At 33.1% G+C, this 16409-nt stretch overlaps 1 protein-coding gene across 1 annotated transcript in view; it reads left to right on the top strand.

Annotated features, from left to right (window-relative positions):
- Window positions 1-353: 353 nt before the first annotated feature.
- SEMA3C (semaphorin 3C) overlaps window positions 354-16409 on the top strand; it is a 156042-nt gene continuing 139986 nt past the window's right edge. Inside the window, exons 1-2 of the mRNA XM_036230299.1 lie at window positions 354-916; window positions 2926-3066. Of these exons, the coding sequence (XP_036086192.1) occupies window positions 2964-3066 (103 nt within the window). The 5' untranslated portion in view covers window positions 354-916; window positions 2926-2963. The remainder of the gene's footprint in view (window positions 917-2925; window positions 3067-16409) is intronic.

Here is a 16409-nt window from a genome sequence, read left to right as displayed (position 1 = left end):
GAGAAGTACTGGAAATGAGCTACTGTAAAGAGGTCAACGGATTACTGCCTTCAGGACATTTAAGGAAACGCAATAGCAAACAATACTCATTAAAAGAATAAACTTGAGACAAGATTGTTGCTTTATGATGACGACAGGTTTTAGATAATTTGCTTCAGGAAAAGGACAGAAACTCATGCTCTTTAAAAAATGCATCCCTTTGCCTTAAAAGGACTCAGTGATCCTTGGTGGGGGGACGGGGGCGGGGATGGAGAACGGGGAGAGGTGGGGAACTGCTTAGCACTTCGGTATTTAGGGCCAAGCAAAGCCTGTACGCCTTCCAAGAGTTGCTGGTAACAGACAAAAACCTTGGAGAACACCCCATAAATTGCTCATTCCACCGCGGACTGCGAAGGAGCAGAGCTGTTCCTTCCGCTGGTCCTCTAGCCTGCTGCAACGCATTCCTGCATCTCCCCGCAGCTTGTCCTGGAGTGGCCCCGCCCTCGCGGCTCCCTGCCACCCCCTTGCGGGCGCGCTCTGGGTGGAGGTTCGCGGCCGGCGGAGAAGCGGCTGGGTGTGCTGGGCGGGTGCTGTGAGCCGGCGGGGCGGGTGCTGTGAGCCGGCTGGGGCCGCGCGCCGCGTCGCTGTAATCGGACACCCGAGCGCTCGCCGCCGCCCCCCCCCTCACCCCCCCACACCACGGCCGGCCACTTTCCATTCACTCCAAGGTGCTTGATTGAGCGACGCGGAGAGGGGCTCCGGGTGCCACAGCGCTGCTACGCTGAGGATTCCTTTACAAAGAAATTCAGACGACCGGGAAAAATTTCACCACTGAGACGCTCTAGAAATTAAGGTCTTCTGGGAAAAGGACTAGAGATATACGCGGAGCCAAACCGGTAGCAAATTGATTTATCCGTACTGATTTCTCTCCATCTCGGTAAGCTGCATTCCTTATTTTCGGCATGACAAATTTAGCAAAATTTAACTTTTGGGTCTGTCTGTCGACTTTTCACACATCGCTGTATTCAAATCTGGACGTTTTCTTAAGAACACATTTAGTTTGTCCGGGAACTGTTTTCCTTACTGAGAGCCCGGCTTGAGTTCTTTCTTTAAACTATGACACCTGCGGAGTGTTTAAATTTGAGTATTTCAATGACTTCGAAGGCAAAATTGCTAGAGAGGACATAAAAGAATCCTATTTCTTACATGTTATTGGTGTTTCGATAAGTGAAAACAACAAACAGCATGTATAAGTATCTGAGATAATAGGAAGAAGTTATAAAAATGGGAGGAGGCACGTGTAAGATCCTTGGCTTTGAGTCACTTCTCTCTGGGTAGGCTTAAAATCACATTGCAATGCATACTCGCTTCATTTAACCTGTCATTTCATCTCCAGTATTATTCTTTGCAAATTGTGACGTGAGTCTTTTGAGGAGACATACCAAATAAAAATCTGACAATAGTAATATGTAAAAATATATGAATAGTATTTGCCCCTTAATAAAGAGACAACGCTTAGGCATATTTATTTATTTTATTTTTTACTAGTCAACAAGAGAGCAAATTACTAAGGGAAAGTCACTCCATAAAATCAATTATCTTCTGAGTTAATTTAGGGATGACAGGGTGAAGAGGTTGTGGAAGCAGGAAGAAACTGTTTCTTTTAAAAATTACCAACACAAACATCTCTAGGGTTTTCCTCCATCTGCGTGGTTAAAGAGGCATATGATTTTGTTTCTGACTCTCATAATATATGTAACACCTAGGAAATCAACTTATAATTTTTGTTTAAAATGAAATGTTCCGTTTAATTGTTCTTTTTCTTCTGTATTAATGAAAGCAGTCTTTTCAATTTTTAGTAGCATTTCTTTATTGAATAAAGTTAGTGGTAAGATTTTAATTTTAAAGGCCACATAATATTGAAGATAAGAATTATTGTAATCTCCAAAAATCAATCTCTGAATTAAACTGCGTCACGTCATTTTAGTGTGTAATTACGGTAGACTTAAAATGATGGAATTCTTCTTCTTCTTCTTCTTCTTCTTTTTTTTTTTTTTTTTTTTTTTTTTTTTATGGTCCTGAGTTTATTTTGCATGTTGTGGCCACTGGAGCTATTACCTGATCTTCCTTGGAATTTAGACATTAGTTAATAGCATGTATCAATTTTATAGCCACAGTTCAAATAAATAGTAATACCTCTGATTTATCTTTTGGAATTTTGACAGCCACTTTCTAGTTGATTTATTTTAAATATGCATCGAGGGGTACATGGTTCACTGGACTGCTCACCACTAGGTCACTGGTTTGAATTTGGCAAGAGTCCATTGTTACCTCATCTTCATCAGTAAACAGCTGCATGGTCATCTGTATAAACTGGCTGATCACTGATTCAAGTGATTTTGGTGTTCAAAGATTGAGCACATGTAAATTTATGTATAGAGACACCATTTCAGAGATTATTACTCCAAAAGGGCAAATGAGTATACAAGTGAATGGGTAAACATAAATGCTCATCTAATATTTTTCTACTACTATGGTATTTATGGTAGAAAGAGATGTTTTCATCCACTAATACCTATTGGTACCATTCTCAAGTTATTTAAATGTAATATGATTTTTAGAGAGAAGATCAAGTTTAAATACAGGATTTTCCTTTAGGAATCGATAGCTTTTTCCTGGTTGCTTTGTTCTGCTTTAACATTAGCATTATTTTCTGGAAAATCTCTTTTGCAAAGATATCCAGACTAAATGATTCAAATAGAAATTTTTACATCCAAGTAATAAAGTCACAGCACCTCCTACTGTTTGCATGACTATGAATGTTTAGAAATGTCTCACGAATAGGGTGCTCTGTCTAGATTGCTGGTTTTCTGTGTGTGTGTGTGTGTGGGGGGGGTGTTCCTGAAATGTGAACTGAAATATGAGAAACTTATCTTTCTTTTAAAGGTATTTTACCTTGGATGTTAACTTGAAAATCTGCAGAAATGGCATTCCAGGCAATTGGCGTGTTGGTTGGAGTATTTGTTTGTTCTATCTGTGCAAAAGGATCTTCTCAGCCTCAAGCAAGAGTTTATTTAACATTCAATGGTAAGAAAGTTGATTAATACTCTGGGAAAGTTTTTATTTAATTTTTTTTTTTTTTGCAAATTTATTATCTAGATACAAAAATTAAAGATAGTAAAGTATTATCGAGTGTTACTTCATTTTTAAAATATTTACTGGACTGCTTTTTAGATGACATGGCTATTTTAAATTATTGGTTGATAGACAAAAGCCCTCTATTGTGTTTATTTACAAAAATGCTTGAAGTATATTCTACCATTTTTAAAGTTCTGTGTTTGCATGTGCGTGCCTGGGGGAGATGGTGAAGAAGTCAAAGCCTAGGATCTCTGGTCTTAATATTCACCTGGTGTAGTTGCAAAACACCCTCTATTTGCTAATCTTCATTAGGAGAAGGAGCTATGCAGGTTTAATTTCTGAAAAATTTTTCTAATAAATTGCAGGCCTTAGCTTCAAAACTGGTCCCTCCATATGTTGTTCTAATGGTGTTTCTTCTGTTTCCACAATGAGTGCCCGAGATTGGCAAAGTCTCCTAATTAATTGAAAAAGAACTACAAGAATAGTTGGAAAAGTGCTTTTGATTGTTGTTGTTTATAGATGTTATCGCAGAAGCTTTGAGAAATGGGCATGATTTCAAATTTTCACAAACATACAAGGTGTAAGGTCCTCTGAGGGAATAGTTTGCCAAACGTAAGTATGAACTTTAAAGTATATAGTTCAAACGACTTACAGATGGATGATTTAGGTTGATAACATAACCCATACTAATTGGACAGATGAAATAAGAAATCGATCAGCAAGATCATCCTGCCAATTAGGGTTATTTATATTTTCTTTCTACTCTGTCTCTGCTTAAATCTCTGTGACATTGGGCATATTTTCATGTGAGAAACAATATACTCTAAGACTTTTCCTATAGCAGGATATCTTTGAAACTCTGTCATCTTGAATTTCAAACAGCAGTATGACTGACACTTATCAGTCAAATGGCTGGCCAGCTCCCTTCCCTTCCCTTCCCTTCCCTCCCCTTCCCTCCCCTCCCCTCCCCTTCCCTCCCCTTCTTTTTTCTTCTTTCAAGTCACTGATGCTTTCTCCAAGGTCATCATAAAACCTGGAGGAGCCTTATTTAGAACTTACACTATGTGAACTTCTAATTGCTTCTAAGCCAGGCATTTCCCTTAAAACCCATGGCAATCCAGTTTAGATGTGAAGAAAGAAAGGAAGGAAGGAAGGAAAGGAAGGAAGGAAGGAAGGAAGGAAGGAAGGAAGGAAGGAAGGAAGGAAGGAAGAAGGTAACAAGGCACAAGGCAGCACCACGGACCCCTAAAGGCCCATAAAGAACTCAAGAACCATAGTAAAGAAGACAAGAAAGAAAAAGAAAGAAAGAAAAAGAAAAGAAAGAAAGACCGACCCTTTGTAGTGTCCTTTTAAATTTTTAAATTACTAAAGCATCTTGCAGTCTGCTTACAACTTTTCTCCTCAATTGAGAACTGTGAAATATTTAATCAGATATAAAAAGAAACACATTAAGGAGCAGTACAATTTCCATCCTTTTTTCTGTATTTCTCTCTGTGCATAGGAAGATGGAGTGGTCTCATAGATTGTCTTTGCACATTCTCTCTATGACATCAAAACTAACCAAACTTTTTAAAGTCTGAACTTAAACCCAGATACATAAATGTTAAAAACAAGTGTGTCAACAGAAGTAATTTATCAAGTCTATATTTGAAAAAACAATTAAAATTTGTCTTTTGCAGAGGAAATTCAGTAATACAACCTTTTAAAACCAAACTTCATAACTATGTAGAGCAGTAACTGCTATGTATAGAGTGAGTAAAAGTTATGATGGGCTTTTTAAAATACTACATCTCTAATATTTTAAAAACTCTCAAACTCAAAGCAGATTCTTGCAGAATAAGACTTACTTTTAATTTACAACATATGTAGAATACAGCATGGTAAAATAAGCTATTGACCTGAAAGTTTTATAATTCCTGATATTTCACTCTTCCAAAGAGTCTTAATAGGAAATAATCATAGAAGTAAAGTGTCACTTAACTTGAATACCATTTGAAAAAATATATCAACAGGGAGAATAAACTTAATGAAATTCCACAATTTCTAAATTACTACCAAAAATCTCCTAAAATGAACCATATATTAGGCAAAGTATCATGGGAAAAGTACCTTGGGCAAAGGCAATTGTTAAAATATATAAATTTTAATCATAAATTTAGAATCATTTTCTTAAGAGATTTGACAGTATAACTGTAAAATCTTGAGATTTTACAAATGCCTCCTCCAATTTTTTTAGTATTTAGTTTCCCATTGATTTTATGACGACTTATCTGAGTATAACAATGAGTAGTTTACTAAATTCTGAAATGGTTTAGTCTTGACATCAAAATATAGAACTTTTTATAGGGTTGACATATATATGAATATATATCAATTAAATACATAGGGATATTTACTTTCTTTCATTTATTTCATATCTCAAAATTCCCATACTTCACAACCAAAAAGTCAGGAGTTGGAAGATGCTTTTGAGGAAATTCAAATAATTTCAAGTTACATCAGGCAGAGGTCTTTTGCATTTTTATAGTGTCTTGTCATGCCTTGCCTTCTGGCTCTTTCGTCTTGAAATATTCCCTATAGCCTAGTCCTCTGCCCGTCTCTTTCTGGGGGGAAATTTAGGAGAATCCTCTCAGTCTTGTTTTACTCACCATCCAGTTGAGAATCACTTTTGATTTAAAGGCATATGAAAGAAGACATCCCTTTTCTCATCCAAGTTCTATCCCTTCTTCTTGTGGTGGAATGATAGAGTGATTACATTTAAGAAACAATGATTTACAGATTTGTCTCTATTGGTCTAGTGCAAGGTTAACCAGATGGTCGTCAGTCTTGTGGGAAAATGTACTTCAGATATTATTAATTAGTTGCATTTGTGCTAGCTAAATTTTGCATATTAAGAGAACTGTGACTTTTATTAGATACTATATTTTGCAATTTTTATAATTCTACTTTTATGCCAAACAGCTTTTTAAATGAATATACAGTTCATGCAAATGCTTTTTGTTTCAGTTGAATTTTGTTGAAAACAAATCCAATAGTTAAACAGATTCACATTTCATAGCATTGTTGCCACTGCATTTTTTTGCCCCCCAAATTTTTCAAATCTATAAAGGTCATAAGGAAAGTCAAGGCTACATATCTACAATAGACAAAACTGGTTACACTTGCTAATATACAAGAGCAATCATTGTTGAAAAGATTCTGCCTTTATCCAGCAAAGATTTTAGCATGTAGTATTTTATAAATCAGGAATAAATATAATGTAATTTTATTTAAAAATATCAGTTGTATTTTTAATAAAGAGTTCTGAGCTACAGAAAAATGGAAATATCTATATTTGAATATATATAAAATATGATTAGAGTTAGATGTGCTAAATATGTTCTTAAAAATGAGATAGATTCTTATAATAAGATTATTTTCTCACCTAATAATTCAGATTTTGAATCTAAGATGTTCAATTTATTGACAAAGTTATTCATATTATCTTATTGTCCTCACTGTGTCTGTAGGATTTGTGGTAATGTTCTTTATTTCATTTCTGATATCGATTATTTGTATCTACCTCATATGTTTTGACTGATCTGTTTACAGATAATTTTTTTCCATTTTTAATCTCAATCAACAATTAACTTTTACTTTCATTTTTCCTGTTTTTCTTTTTAATATATCCTTGATTTATACTCCAAAATTCAGTTATCTTTTTCTTATGGCTTTGTGTTTTATTTGCTCTTTATTTATTTATTTTTTAATTCTTAGTGTAGGAACTTTGGGCACTGCTTTGAGAACTTTTTTTCTAATATAAGCAGTTATGCAGTTATGCTATAAATATCCTTTGAAATCCTGCTTTAGCAGTGCCACACACATTTTGATCATATATGTTTTGATTTTCAGCCTGTTGAAAACATCTTCTAATTCATCCAGTTATGTTTTACCCATGGGTTATTTAGGAATATGTAGTGTGATTTACAAATATTTGGGTATTTTTTCTATATCTCTCTATTATAGATCTGAGGTTTAAATTCTTGTCATCAAAGGACATACATCATGTGCTTCTAATTCTTTAAAATCCATTCAAATTAATTTTATGATGTGGAATAGTCTATATAGAAAAGAAGATTTATTCTGCTTTTGCTACTTAGAGGGTTTTAATGACAATTAGATTCAATTAGTTGATGGTTGTTATGTTTTTCATATTCTTATTTATTTTCTCTCTACTTATTCTTTCAATTTCTGACAGAAGTTGAACTCTTCAACTGTAATTATGGATTCATCTGTTTCTCTTTTCAATTCTAGCAGATTTGCTTCATTTTTCTTGAATTTCCGTTGTTAGGTACTGACATATGTAGGAGTGTTTTTGCCTTTTTTCATTATGAAATGACTTTTTCATTATGAAATAGTCCTGATTATTCCTGATAATTACCCTTATTCAGAAATGTATTTTGTATGCACATAATGCTTTTAATCTTTTTTATATAAGGAAAAATACCAACAAAATTTTAGTTATAATAAAGTGGAGAAAATGTTTGTCATGATTCCAATGGCCTCTAGAAACTTTTTAATTAGAATACTAGGAAATATGTTTAAACAGACATAAATATTTTGATCTATAATTGTATAAATGTTACACTGGAAGTGTGGTATACTGAGAATACTATTTACATGGAAACAAAAATACCAAGGTTTTAGTCCTTGACACTTCGTTATTTGACTCTAAAACTTTGTCAAGACCTCAGTTCCCTGAACAGCTTAAAAAAATTGAACTAAATATCTCTAAGACCCGTGTTGTCCGAAAATCATATGAAATTAAACTGTTTTGTTATATAAATATCACCTCATTTGTGAAAGTCTTCTATAATAATTACCTTTAATGCTTTCAAGAACATTTTGCGAAAAGGGAAGAACAAAGCTAATAAACCATTTTTAAAAATCCGTGAATTTTGGAGTCCTGCAGAACTGGTTTTAAATCATGGTTGTCTGCTTCTTCCTAGTGTGCTACATTGGAGTAGTTACTTAATCTCTAATCCAGAATGTTATCTATAAAATAAGAATAACACATGCTATATAGAATTGTTCTGAAAATTAACTGGATTAAATTTGCAAACTATAATGTGTGATGTGTGGGATATATTCCATTACAATACAGTATCTGGAGGCTCACAATAGAGTTAGCTTTGTAAATTTCTTTAGGGCAGAAATGTGATCTTCATTTGTACTGTAATTACTTCCCTTCCACTTGGCATAGAAAGTGATATTTGTCATTTGATACTCTTCTACTACATCTCCCCAGTCAAGAGAGCCTTGATAGACTACAACCACCCTTAAGTGAATTTTGTATAATTTAAAACAATAATAGATAACAAGTAAATGCAACTGATATTAACTTCCTCATCATAGCATTAGAATATAAATAGCATGAGAGAAGAATTTTTGTTACTTTGTGCACAGATGACTTTAGACTCATCCCCTAGTACAAGCTGATTGTCAAATATTTTCTATCTGTCTCCAAACTTTTCTAACATTATGCACTAAAAATTCAATGTAGTCTGGAAATTAAACTTTTATATAAATCCTTTTCAGTTAATTCTCAAACCTCCTTCTAATTATTTCCTTCCCAATAGATATTTCATGTATATGAATTTTAGATATTTTCCGCCAGAGATTTTTTTTTAATTAGAAAACTACTTTTTCAATATTAAAGGAAAGAGGCCTCATATATGCTCAGTTCTTCACAGGATCTCAATTGGTGGCCTGTCAGAGATGTCTTAATTCTTGATACCATTGGCATCTGTATATGCTAGGATGTCTAACATGTCTAGACATGTAAAGAGTTTTAAAGTATTGGCCTAAATGTATTATTTTTTAAAGATTTTATTTTTAAAAGTCCAGTTTTTCATGATGAGCTTGATAAGAACCTAGTCTACTTTGTTTACTTCTTATGATTGTCATGGCATAGTGTGTGGCTTGAAATTGTAGACAATAGTTTTCTACTCTTGGGACATTTAAGAATGTCATAAGAACAAGGAAGGGGGCATGTGGGAATAATTTCTGATCCTTTTCTGCACCATGATATGAAATATATCTCTGTAAATAATTCATAGAAATATATCAAGTAAAATACAAATATGTCAATATAAATACCCAGTATATATACACCTAAAACAATAGCTATTAAATAGTATGTTAGAATTTTTTTTCCATACCTCAGTGAATAAATTGAAATTTATTCAGGAATATTTGCTCTCTGGAATACTTTGTGTGTGTGAAGAAATTAATAGACTCTAAATTCAATACTTTAATTAAGATTTAATTACTGGACTTGTTAATCCATAATCAAGGTAATGAAATGATATATTATTAAATTACTGAATAGCAAAATTTCTTGTTTTTTATTGTTCTAAGATTAGATATCAGCTGCAGTTCAGAAGTTACCTTATCCCAAATTACATAGTAACTGTTAACAAAGGAGCAATAATTCAGTCATGTAGTCATCTGTCTCTCCAGTGCAAACTTCTGAGTTATCAGACATTACTTTTTGAAGCATTCCTGATGAATACTGGATTATCATTTTTATTTATATATTTTTAGGTCTAGAAAGATAATATCCTGAAATAAACAAACGGGATCAAAACTAACCTCCACTCAATATCTCATAGCCTTCAAAAAGCCCAAATATCATTTTATGGAATCAACAGAAGTCTGGCTCTACTTCAATTTTTCTTTTGGCTTAAAATTCTTTTGAGTTATTAAGGTGCCCATGGAAATATCTTAAAACACTTATAAAGCTATGAAAACTTAAAAATAAATTCATCAATAATTAAATGCGTGGTAGAAAGTCAATTATTTGTGACCGCTATTCTTTGCTTGCTTTCACTAAACCAGTAAAGATTTCCTACTGCTGAACTGTCTTCACCCCATTTAAACCTGTGGCTAATTGCCTAAAGCTCAAAAGGAAAACGATAATTAAAAGATTAAAATGCAAAAGGAAAATGATAATTAAAAGAGTAAAAGAATAAAGATTTCTACTATTTGGATACACTTTTCCTTAGCTAATATTGGCCAATTTTTCAGCCCAAGGTTGAATTTTATACTTACATTGACATGTGTGTGAAAGTGGTTTAAAAACATAAAAATGTCAGTGTGAGTTGTAGTGGGAAAAAAGTAGAGTGTAGAGGCTAAGCTTGTTTAGGATTATTCGTTCTTTCAGTTATTTACTTTGTGATTCTTTCTGCTTTCTTTCAATACCGAAATTTTATTAATAATTTTAAGAATCTCTAGGTCATCAATAGTATATAAACGAAAGACTGTGGAATTTTACAAAATATCTTTAATCACATAAGATCTGCCTCATTCGACAAGAAGCTTAGTTAATTAAACAACAAATAAAAGGACCCCGGTGAAGTAGTGAGCTAAATCCAAAAGCTGATAAATTGCTACTGGACAATAAACTCAAAATAATAAATTGCCTCTTTATGAACTCTGGTAGCATTAACATTTCAAGGCACATTTGTTGAAAACAATTTGTCTTATGGTCACCCAAGATATAAAAATAAAGCTAATTGTTCTTGATTTCACCATTAATCAACGAGAATGCTCACTTTGGTTGTATTGAATCTTCTAAAACATTTAATTCTTGGGAAAACTCGTGTTACTACAGTTTTAATTCCCCTTTTGATGGTCTCAGTTAAATAACAGTGAAACATCTTGAATAGCACCTGCATGTTTTAATAAACCCAAATTCAGTAATGAGTACTGTGTGAATAAGAAGCTGTCTGCATTCTTGCTCTGTGAGATGTCATTGAAATCAGGCAGGGACTGATGAATGCCAACTGTGAGTTGGACATCACTAAACCATAAAAAGTTTTAAGTAGAGTAATGATAAATTTGTGATATGAAGAGCAAGTTAAAACTGTTTTAAAATACAATAGGAATAGAAGAAAAAAATTGCCAAGAAATTTCTTGTTTTTCTCTGTAATAGCTATTAAATATAAGACATCAGTAGTCGAAAGAAAACAAAATCTGTTTCATAGTTTTAATTGGCGGAGAGAAGTTTTAAGTATTGTAAATAATGTCTCTTGGGAAATATTAGGATACAAATGTGTTGTAATGATATACTGTGGATCTCTTTTTTCAAGATTTTTAGAAAAAAAGTTGGAAACCCATATTTTCCCATCATAAAGAAGTAATTTTGTTCTAGTTGAATTTTCTCATATTCTAATAAGCTTAATTCTGTTGCCAAAAGATGATATTGTACTGATAAACCAATCCTAAAGCTACAAGTTTCTTGCAATTGGGAACAAAAACTGTTTGCCTCAGTGATCTGAAATCAGAAGAGTGAGCTTATCTGCTGTGTTTATTCAGTTACCCAACCGAAGCAACTCCGTGAAAAAAAAAAGTGTCATATGTCATGATTATTCATAGATACATGTAAACATTTATGATTCAACTTTCTATCAAATGATGGTTCAAGTGATGCTAGATACCTTACTTTATATCTGTTCACATATTGATCTAAGGTGTTGATATTTGTTGTTCACATATGTGGATAAAAAGTATATGTTACATATGTTAATTAATGTTATTTAATTCTCTAACAACACTGTAAATAAGGCATTTTTTCATCCTCATAAAATAGAGATACTGAGAAAGTAACTTTCTTAAGGTCACAGGATGGGAAAGGGACACAATTAAAACACAAGCAGTCGGACTCCAGAGCCAGAGCCAATTCCGTAGATTCTGCTAGAATAACTTTTAAGGTCCACAAAAATCAATTAAAAGAAAAGAGCATTTTCTCAGGAAGGCGTTGTATGAACTTATTTTATTGTGTTAGAGGTATCACAGTAGACTTTTGCTTTTCTCTTAGAACATCAAGCCTTCCTGAAAATAGAGGAAATAAAAGTCATGTTCTATACCATCCCTAACCTTCCCTTCAATCTCAAGTTCATCAAGGAGAGGATGAGGGAATGAGGGAATTGTCCCTCTGGAACATGTTTATTTTGTTGTTGTAGGTGAGAGCTCCCTTTGTGGCTATGGTAGCAAATCTGAGCTCAGACATAGAGTAACTATAAAAAAAAATTATTATTTACTCTCCTCCTCACTGTACAAACTTATCAGGATGTGTCTCCATAAGTTCAATATAGCCTATACTTTCTCTTAGAGGTAGAAAAAGTGTTCTTTCTTTATGGGTACCGTTGCAGCATCAACTAAGTATAACACTGAGACACATTCGATTTTTCCATTTTCTAAATATCTTTTATATAATGAGGTATTAAAAAAAAACTATTTTGGTTTTAGTTTCATTACTGCCAAACAATAAAAGTGTTGAGAAAGAGAGCTGCAAACTTTGGGCTAATTCCAGAACTCCGTCGCCCTCTGAATTTTCATTTATGTGTTATTGAGGACCTCTGTTGTCAATGAAAACAAATTTAAAAAAAGAACAGAAAGGTTAGATGTTTTCTAACACAGAGTATGAGTTGGCAAGAAAGACATAAAAGGCTAAGTGCTAAGCCATGTGCTATTTTAGGGTAGCTCTAGTCATGAAACAATGTGCTGAGCTGTAAAAGATGGCAAGTATATTCTACATTTTCAAGGTTCATGCTTTTCAAAAACAATCATTTCAACCCTCCTTCCTTATTCAGTGGGAATTAACTGCCTTAGAAGGCTCAATAGTGATATATTACTTTTACAGAGTACTTTTTATTTTTTTGGAGAATTTCCACCTGATAGCTTATTCATTACAAAACGCTTATGAAGTAGGTAATGTGGAGGCCCAGAGGGGCTGAATGTCTTGGCTAAGGATCTACAGCTAGATGGTGGCAGAGACAAGACTAGAAGACAGAAATGGTATAAGAAGAGAAAAATTAATTATGAACTGTGCTTATAGAGAATTATAGACACTCTGAAAGAAGCATATTACAGTATCTGCAAAAATGCTAGGCCATTAATATGAATGTTAACAAATTTGCCTCACACTATTTGCTTTCAAAATTATGCACAACACTGTAGTTTAAACATACCATAAATTTTTAACTAACTACTGAATTTTAGCAATATTTTATGGATTATTATATATCAAACTTTAAATATGTTTAACACCACATTAGAAGTGCATCTAAATTCTCTTTGCAGAGATTGAGACGATATAAATACCCAAAATATTCATGTTTTCATTTGTCTCTAATTCATATAAATTAATGAACATACTTTTCTGGTCTTGCCTTTCCCAAGTGACTGCTTTTATAATTAAGAGTTTCTCTTGATGTGGAATGTACACCAGGATTCCATTTTCCCTAGAATATTCTGCTCTGCTCATTTATGTGTTGCCTTAGAAGGAAAACAATCATTAGAATAATCTCATATTCTAATTTGAAGTAATGCCAATGAAAGTGCCTAATATTCTTGCCTTTCTCAACATTAACACTTGCTAGCATTGAATATTCTTGGTAATAAAGGTATGAAATAGCCTACCTAATTAATTCCTAAATTATTACCTCACTGAAACTATCTTAAGAAATGAGTGGGTGCTAGACTTTGAGTATAAAATTACTCATGCTTACTCTTATATATAATTTAATGGCTAATGTCAAGTCTCTAGTCTATATGGAATTGATAGATCAAAGCAGTCAAAGCAACATAATTTGACAAAAGATCATTGCTCTTTTGTTAAGAAGCATGTCACAAAAAGACTGAGTTTCTGTAGGAGTAATAGTACTAAAGAAGCAGTTACTAAATTCTTTTATGAAAAAACATCTTATTTTGTTATTAAAGAATTTCACTTTCTAAAGACAGAATTATGGAGAAGGGATAAATCTGAGTAAAAATACATGCAGTATCTACACACACACACACACACACACACACACACACACTCTATGAGTAAGATTCATTATATTTCATTACCAATTTGGTCTTTCCTAAATATACCTTGTGTTGTAAATGCATATAACAAAAACTGACAACTCAGAGAAAAAGCTATTGTGTTTCTGGTATTATTTCTATGTATTTTTACTTTAAAGTTTCAAATACCACAAATTTATAATTATAATAAACTTATCAGATATTTTAGTACTTAAAATGTTACTGTAACAGTTAAGTATACACTAACAGCTTGGAACAGAACAAGAAACTCTGGTGACTTAGGTATTTGAGCTTTTCCTCCTTCCTGGTACTTATGGGCTCGTCATAGTGAAAACGAAGTGAGTTACTGAATAATAGCCTTCCAGAAGGAGGAAATCCATTTTTAATATAGATAAAAGGAACATAAAGAGAGAGATTGCAGCAAGTAACATAAAGGCATGGTAAATAAATACCTAAATATCTTCACTATGCTTGGTTATATGGCCAGTGAAGTCTTGCAACTCAAGTTGTTAGTGTTACTATAGTTAGCATCATTTGCCACGGATTTAGCAAAGACCCAATTATAGTACATAAAACATAATCTTTCATTATGTGCTTCTGTCTTCCAAAATCTTCATTTCACGAAATTTAGATTAGAAAAGTCCTTTTCTTTTTTGTAAATGGCCATAGCTTTGTTCAAACTGTGTTAGGTTCCCCAACTTGGCATTTCATTCATTACTGAAATCTGATAATGAACACAGCGGGTCTGAAGATTTTAATAAAAGTAGAAACTGAGAGTAAGGGGAGTTGAGCACCCTAGTATTCCTGACCTTGCTTATTTGAGTCAGGTAGAAGTAGAATGAGATAGAAGTAGTATGTGTGACCACAGCTTCTTTCAACTGGTAGAGACTGCAACATTTAAAAACAGAATTCCAACAGAGCTATGATTCTTAACCCAGGGACTTCTTGTTTAATGAGTAAGTGAATAGTAGCAAAGTGACTATAAAATTGGCTTATTAAAAAATAAATAATATTTTTATTGAATTTCATTATAGAATTACAGTTTTGTCTGTCTGTCTATTTATCTATACCAATTACACAATAGACTAGATTGAAAAACATTTAATAAAGGTATTTAGGATGATGATCAGGCATACAGAAACAAATTTTGATAATAGAATGTGGTAAATATTTTTATAACTTTTCCAGCCTCTCAAATATGTGCTAGTGGTCATAATTCAAGCAAAAACACAACCTCATGACTTAAATTATCCTTTGATTCGCAAAGACTTATTGGATAATTTATTTTGTGCCAGTTGCCAATAAGAGCCTTAAGCATTCTTTAAACGTTATCAATCTAGTTCTATATTCACAACTAAGTGTTATTTAACAATGATGCAGAAAATAGATATTGGTGTCTCATTGCTATTGTATATAAATCTGGGTTCAAAAAGAAGCAGTCTTTTTGGCATCAAAAGCTTCTAACTTTCGTTGGTTCATCCAGCCAGACTGTCATTCCATAAATTCAGTCTCCAGGACATTTTTTTTTTCCTGAACAGTAATACTCAGAACATTCCAAGAGACCAGAACATTAAGCTGGAATAAAACAGTGATGTATTATCATCACCAAAAGAGCATTTTGAATTTTATTAGAAGAAACCAATTAAGATGTTATTTTGAAGTAAAGGGATTGGCATGGCTTCAGAACATTACTTTCTGGAGTCAGGCAGGGCTTTAGTTGGCACAGAGAGCAGCCCTTGAGCATCTTGACAGCTTTAATGCACATGTAACTGGGATTTTTTTCTTTAAGCTGATTCTCTTAAAAGCTATGCTTCCTGCCACTGTTCAACAGAATTGCATCAATTCCGTTTTCCATTAGTATTCAAAACCTGCTGATATGACTGGAGTTTTTTTAAAACCTTCATATGAAGATCTAATTGTGCGTAATTTTTTCAGGGAGATCTAATAATATATGTGTTCTATGCGGTTGACTTTTTTTTTTTTTTTTGATATCCAAAGTAGGATGAACAGAGATCTTTATGCTAGTATTGTAAACTTTGGTTATTCATTTAATTGTATGGGCTACAGTGTTATAAGCAATTTTCTATTACAGGAAGAAAACATTCAGTAAGCTATGTTTTGTTGAAGGAAAAAGCACATATCACTTCATCGCAGACTAATAAAATATTCTGATTTCAGGTGAAAAGAAGTGATTGCCCTTCTTTTATAATGTGTTTATTTTCAACAGTTTGTCTTCATGGACTCTTATAATGATATCTACTGGCTTACTTCAACTTGTATCTTTCTGATTTTCTGTTATGTATTTGACACTTTTCTATACACATAGTTATGTATAGACATTTCAGATATTGCATTAGAAATTTAAAGTGTAAAATATATTTATCTAACAGTTTATCACCTTGCATTTGTTTTCCTCCCGTCCCTTCTTTGGTTTTTCT

This window comes from Rousettus aegyptiacus, unplaced genomic scaffold (assembly GCF_014176215.1).
Source record: "Rousettus aegyptiacus isolate mRouAeg1 unplaced genomic scaffold, mRouAeg1.p scaffold_m13_p_13, whole genome shotgun sequence".
NCBI lineage: Eukaryota > Metazoa > Chordata > Mammalia > Chiroptera > Pteropodidae > Rousettus > Rousettus aegyptiacus.
Note: the sequence above shows the minus strand (reverse complement) of the source record. Positions and strands in the feature narration are given on the sequence as shown.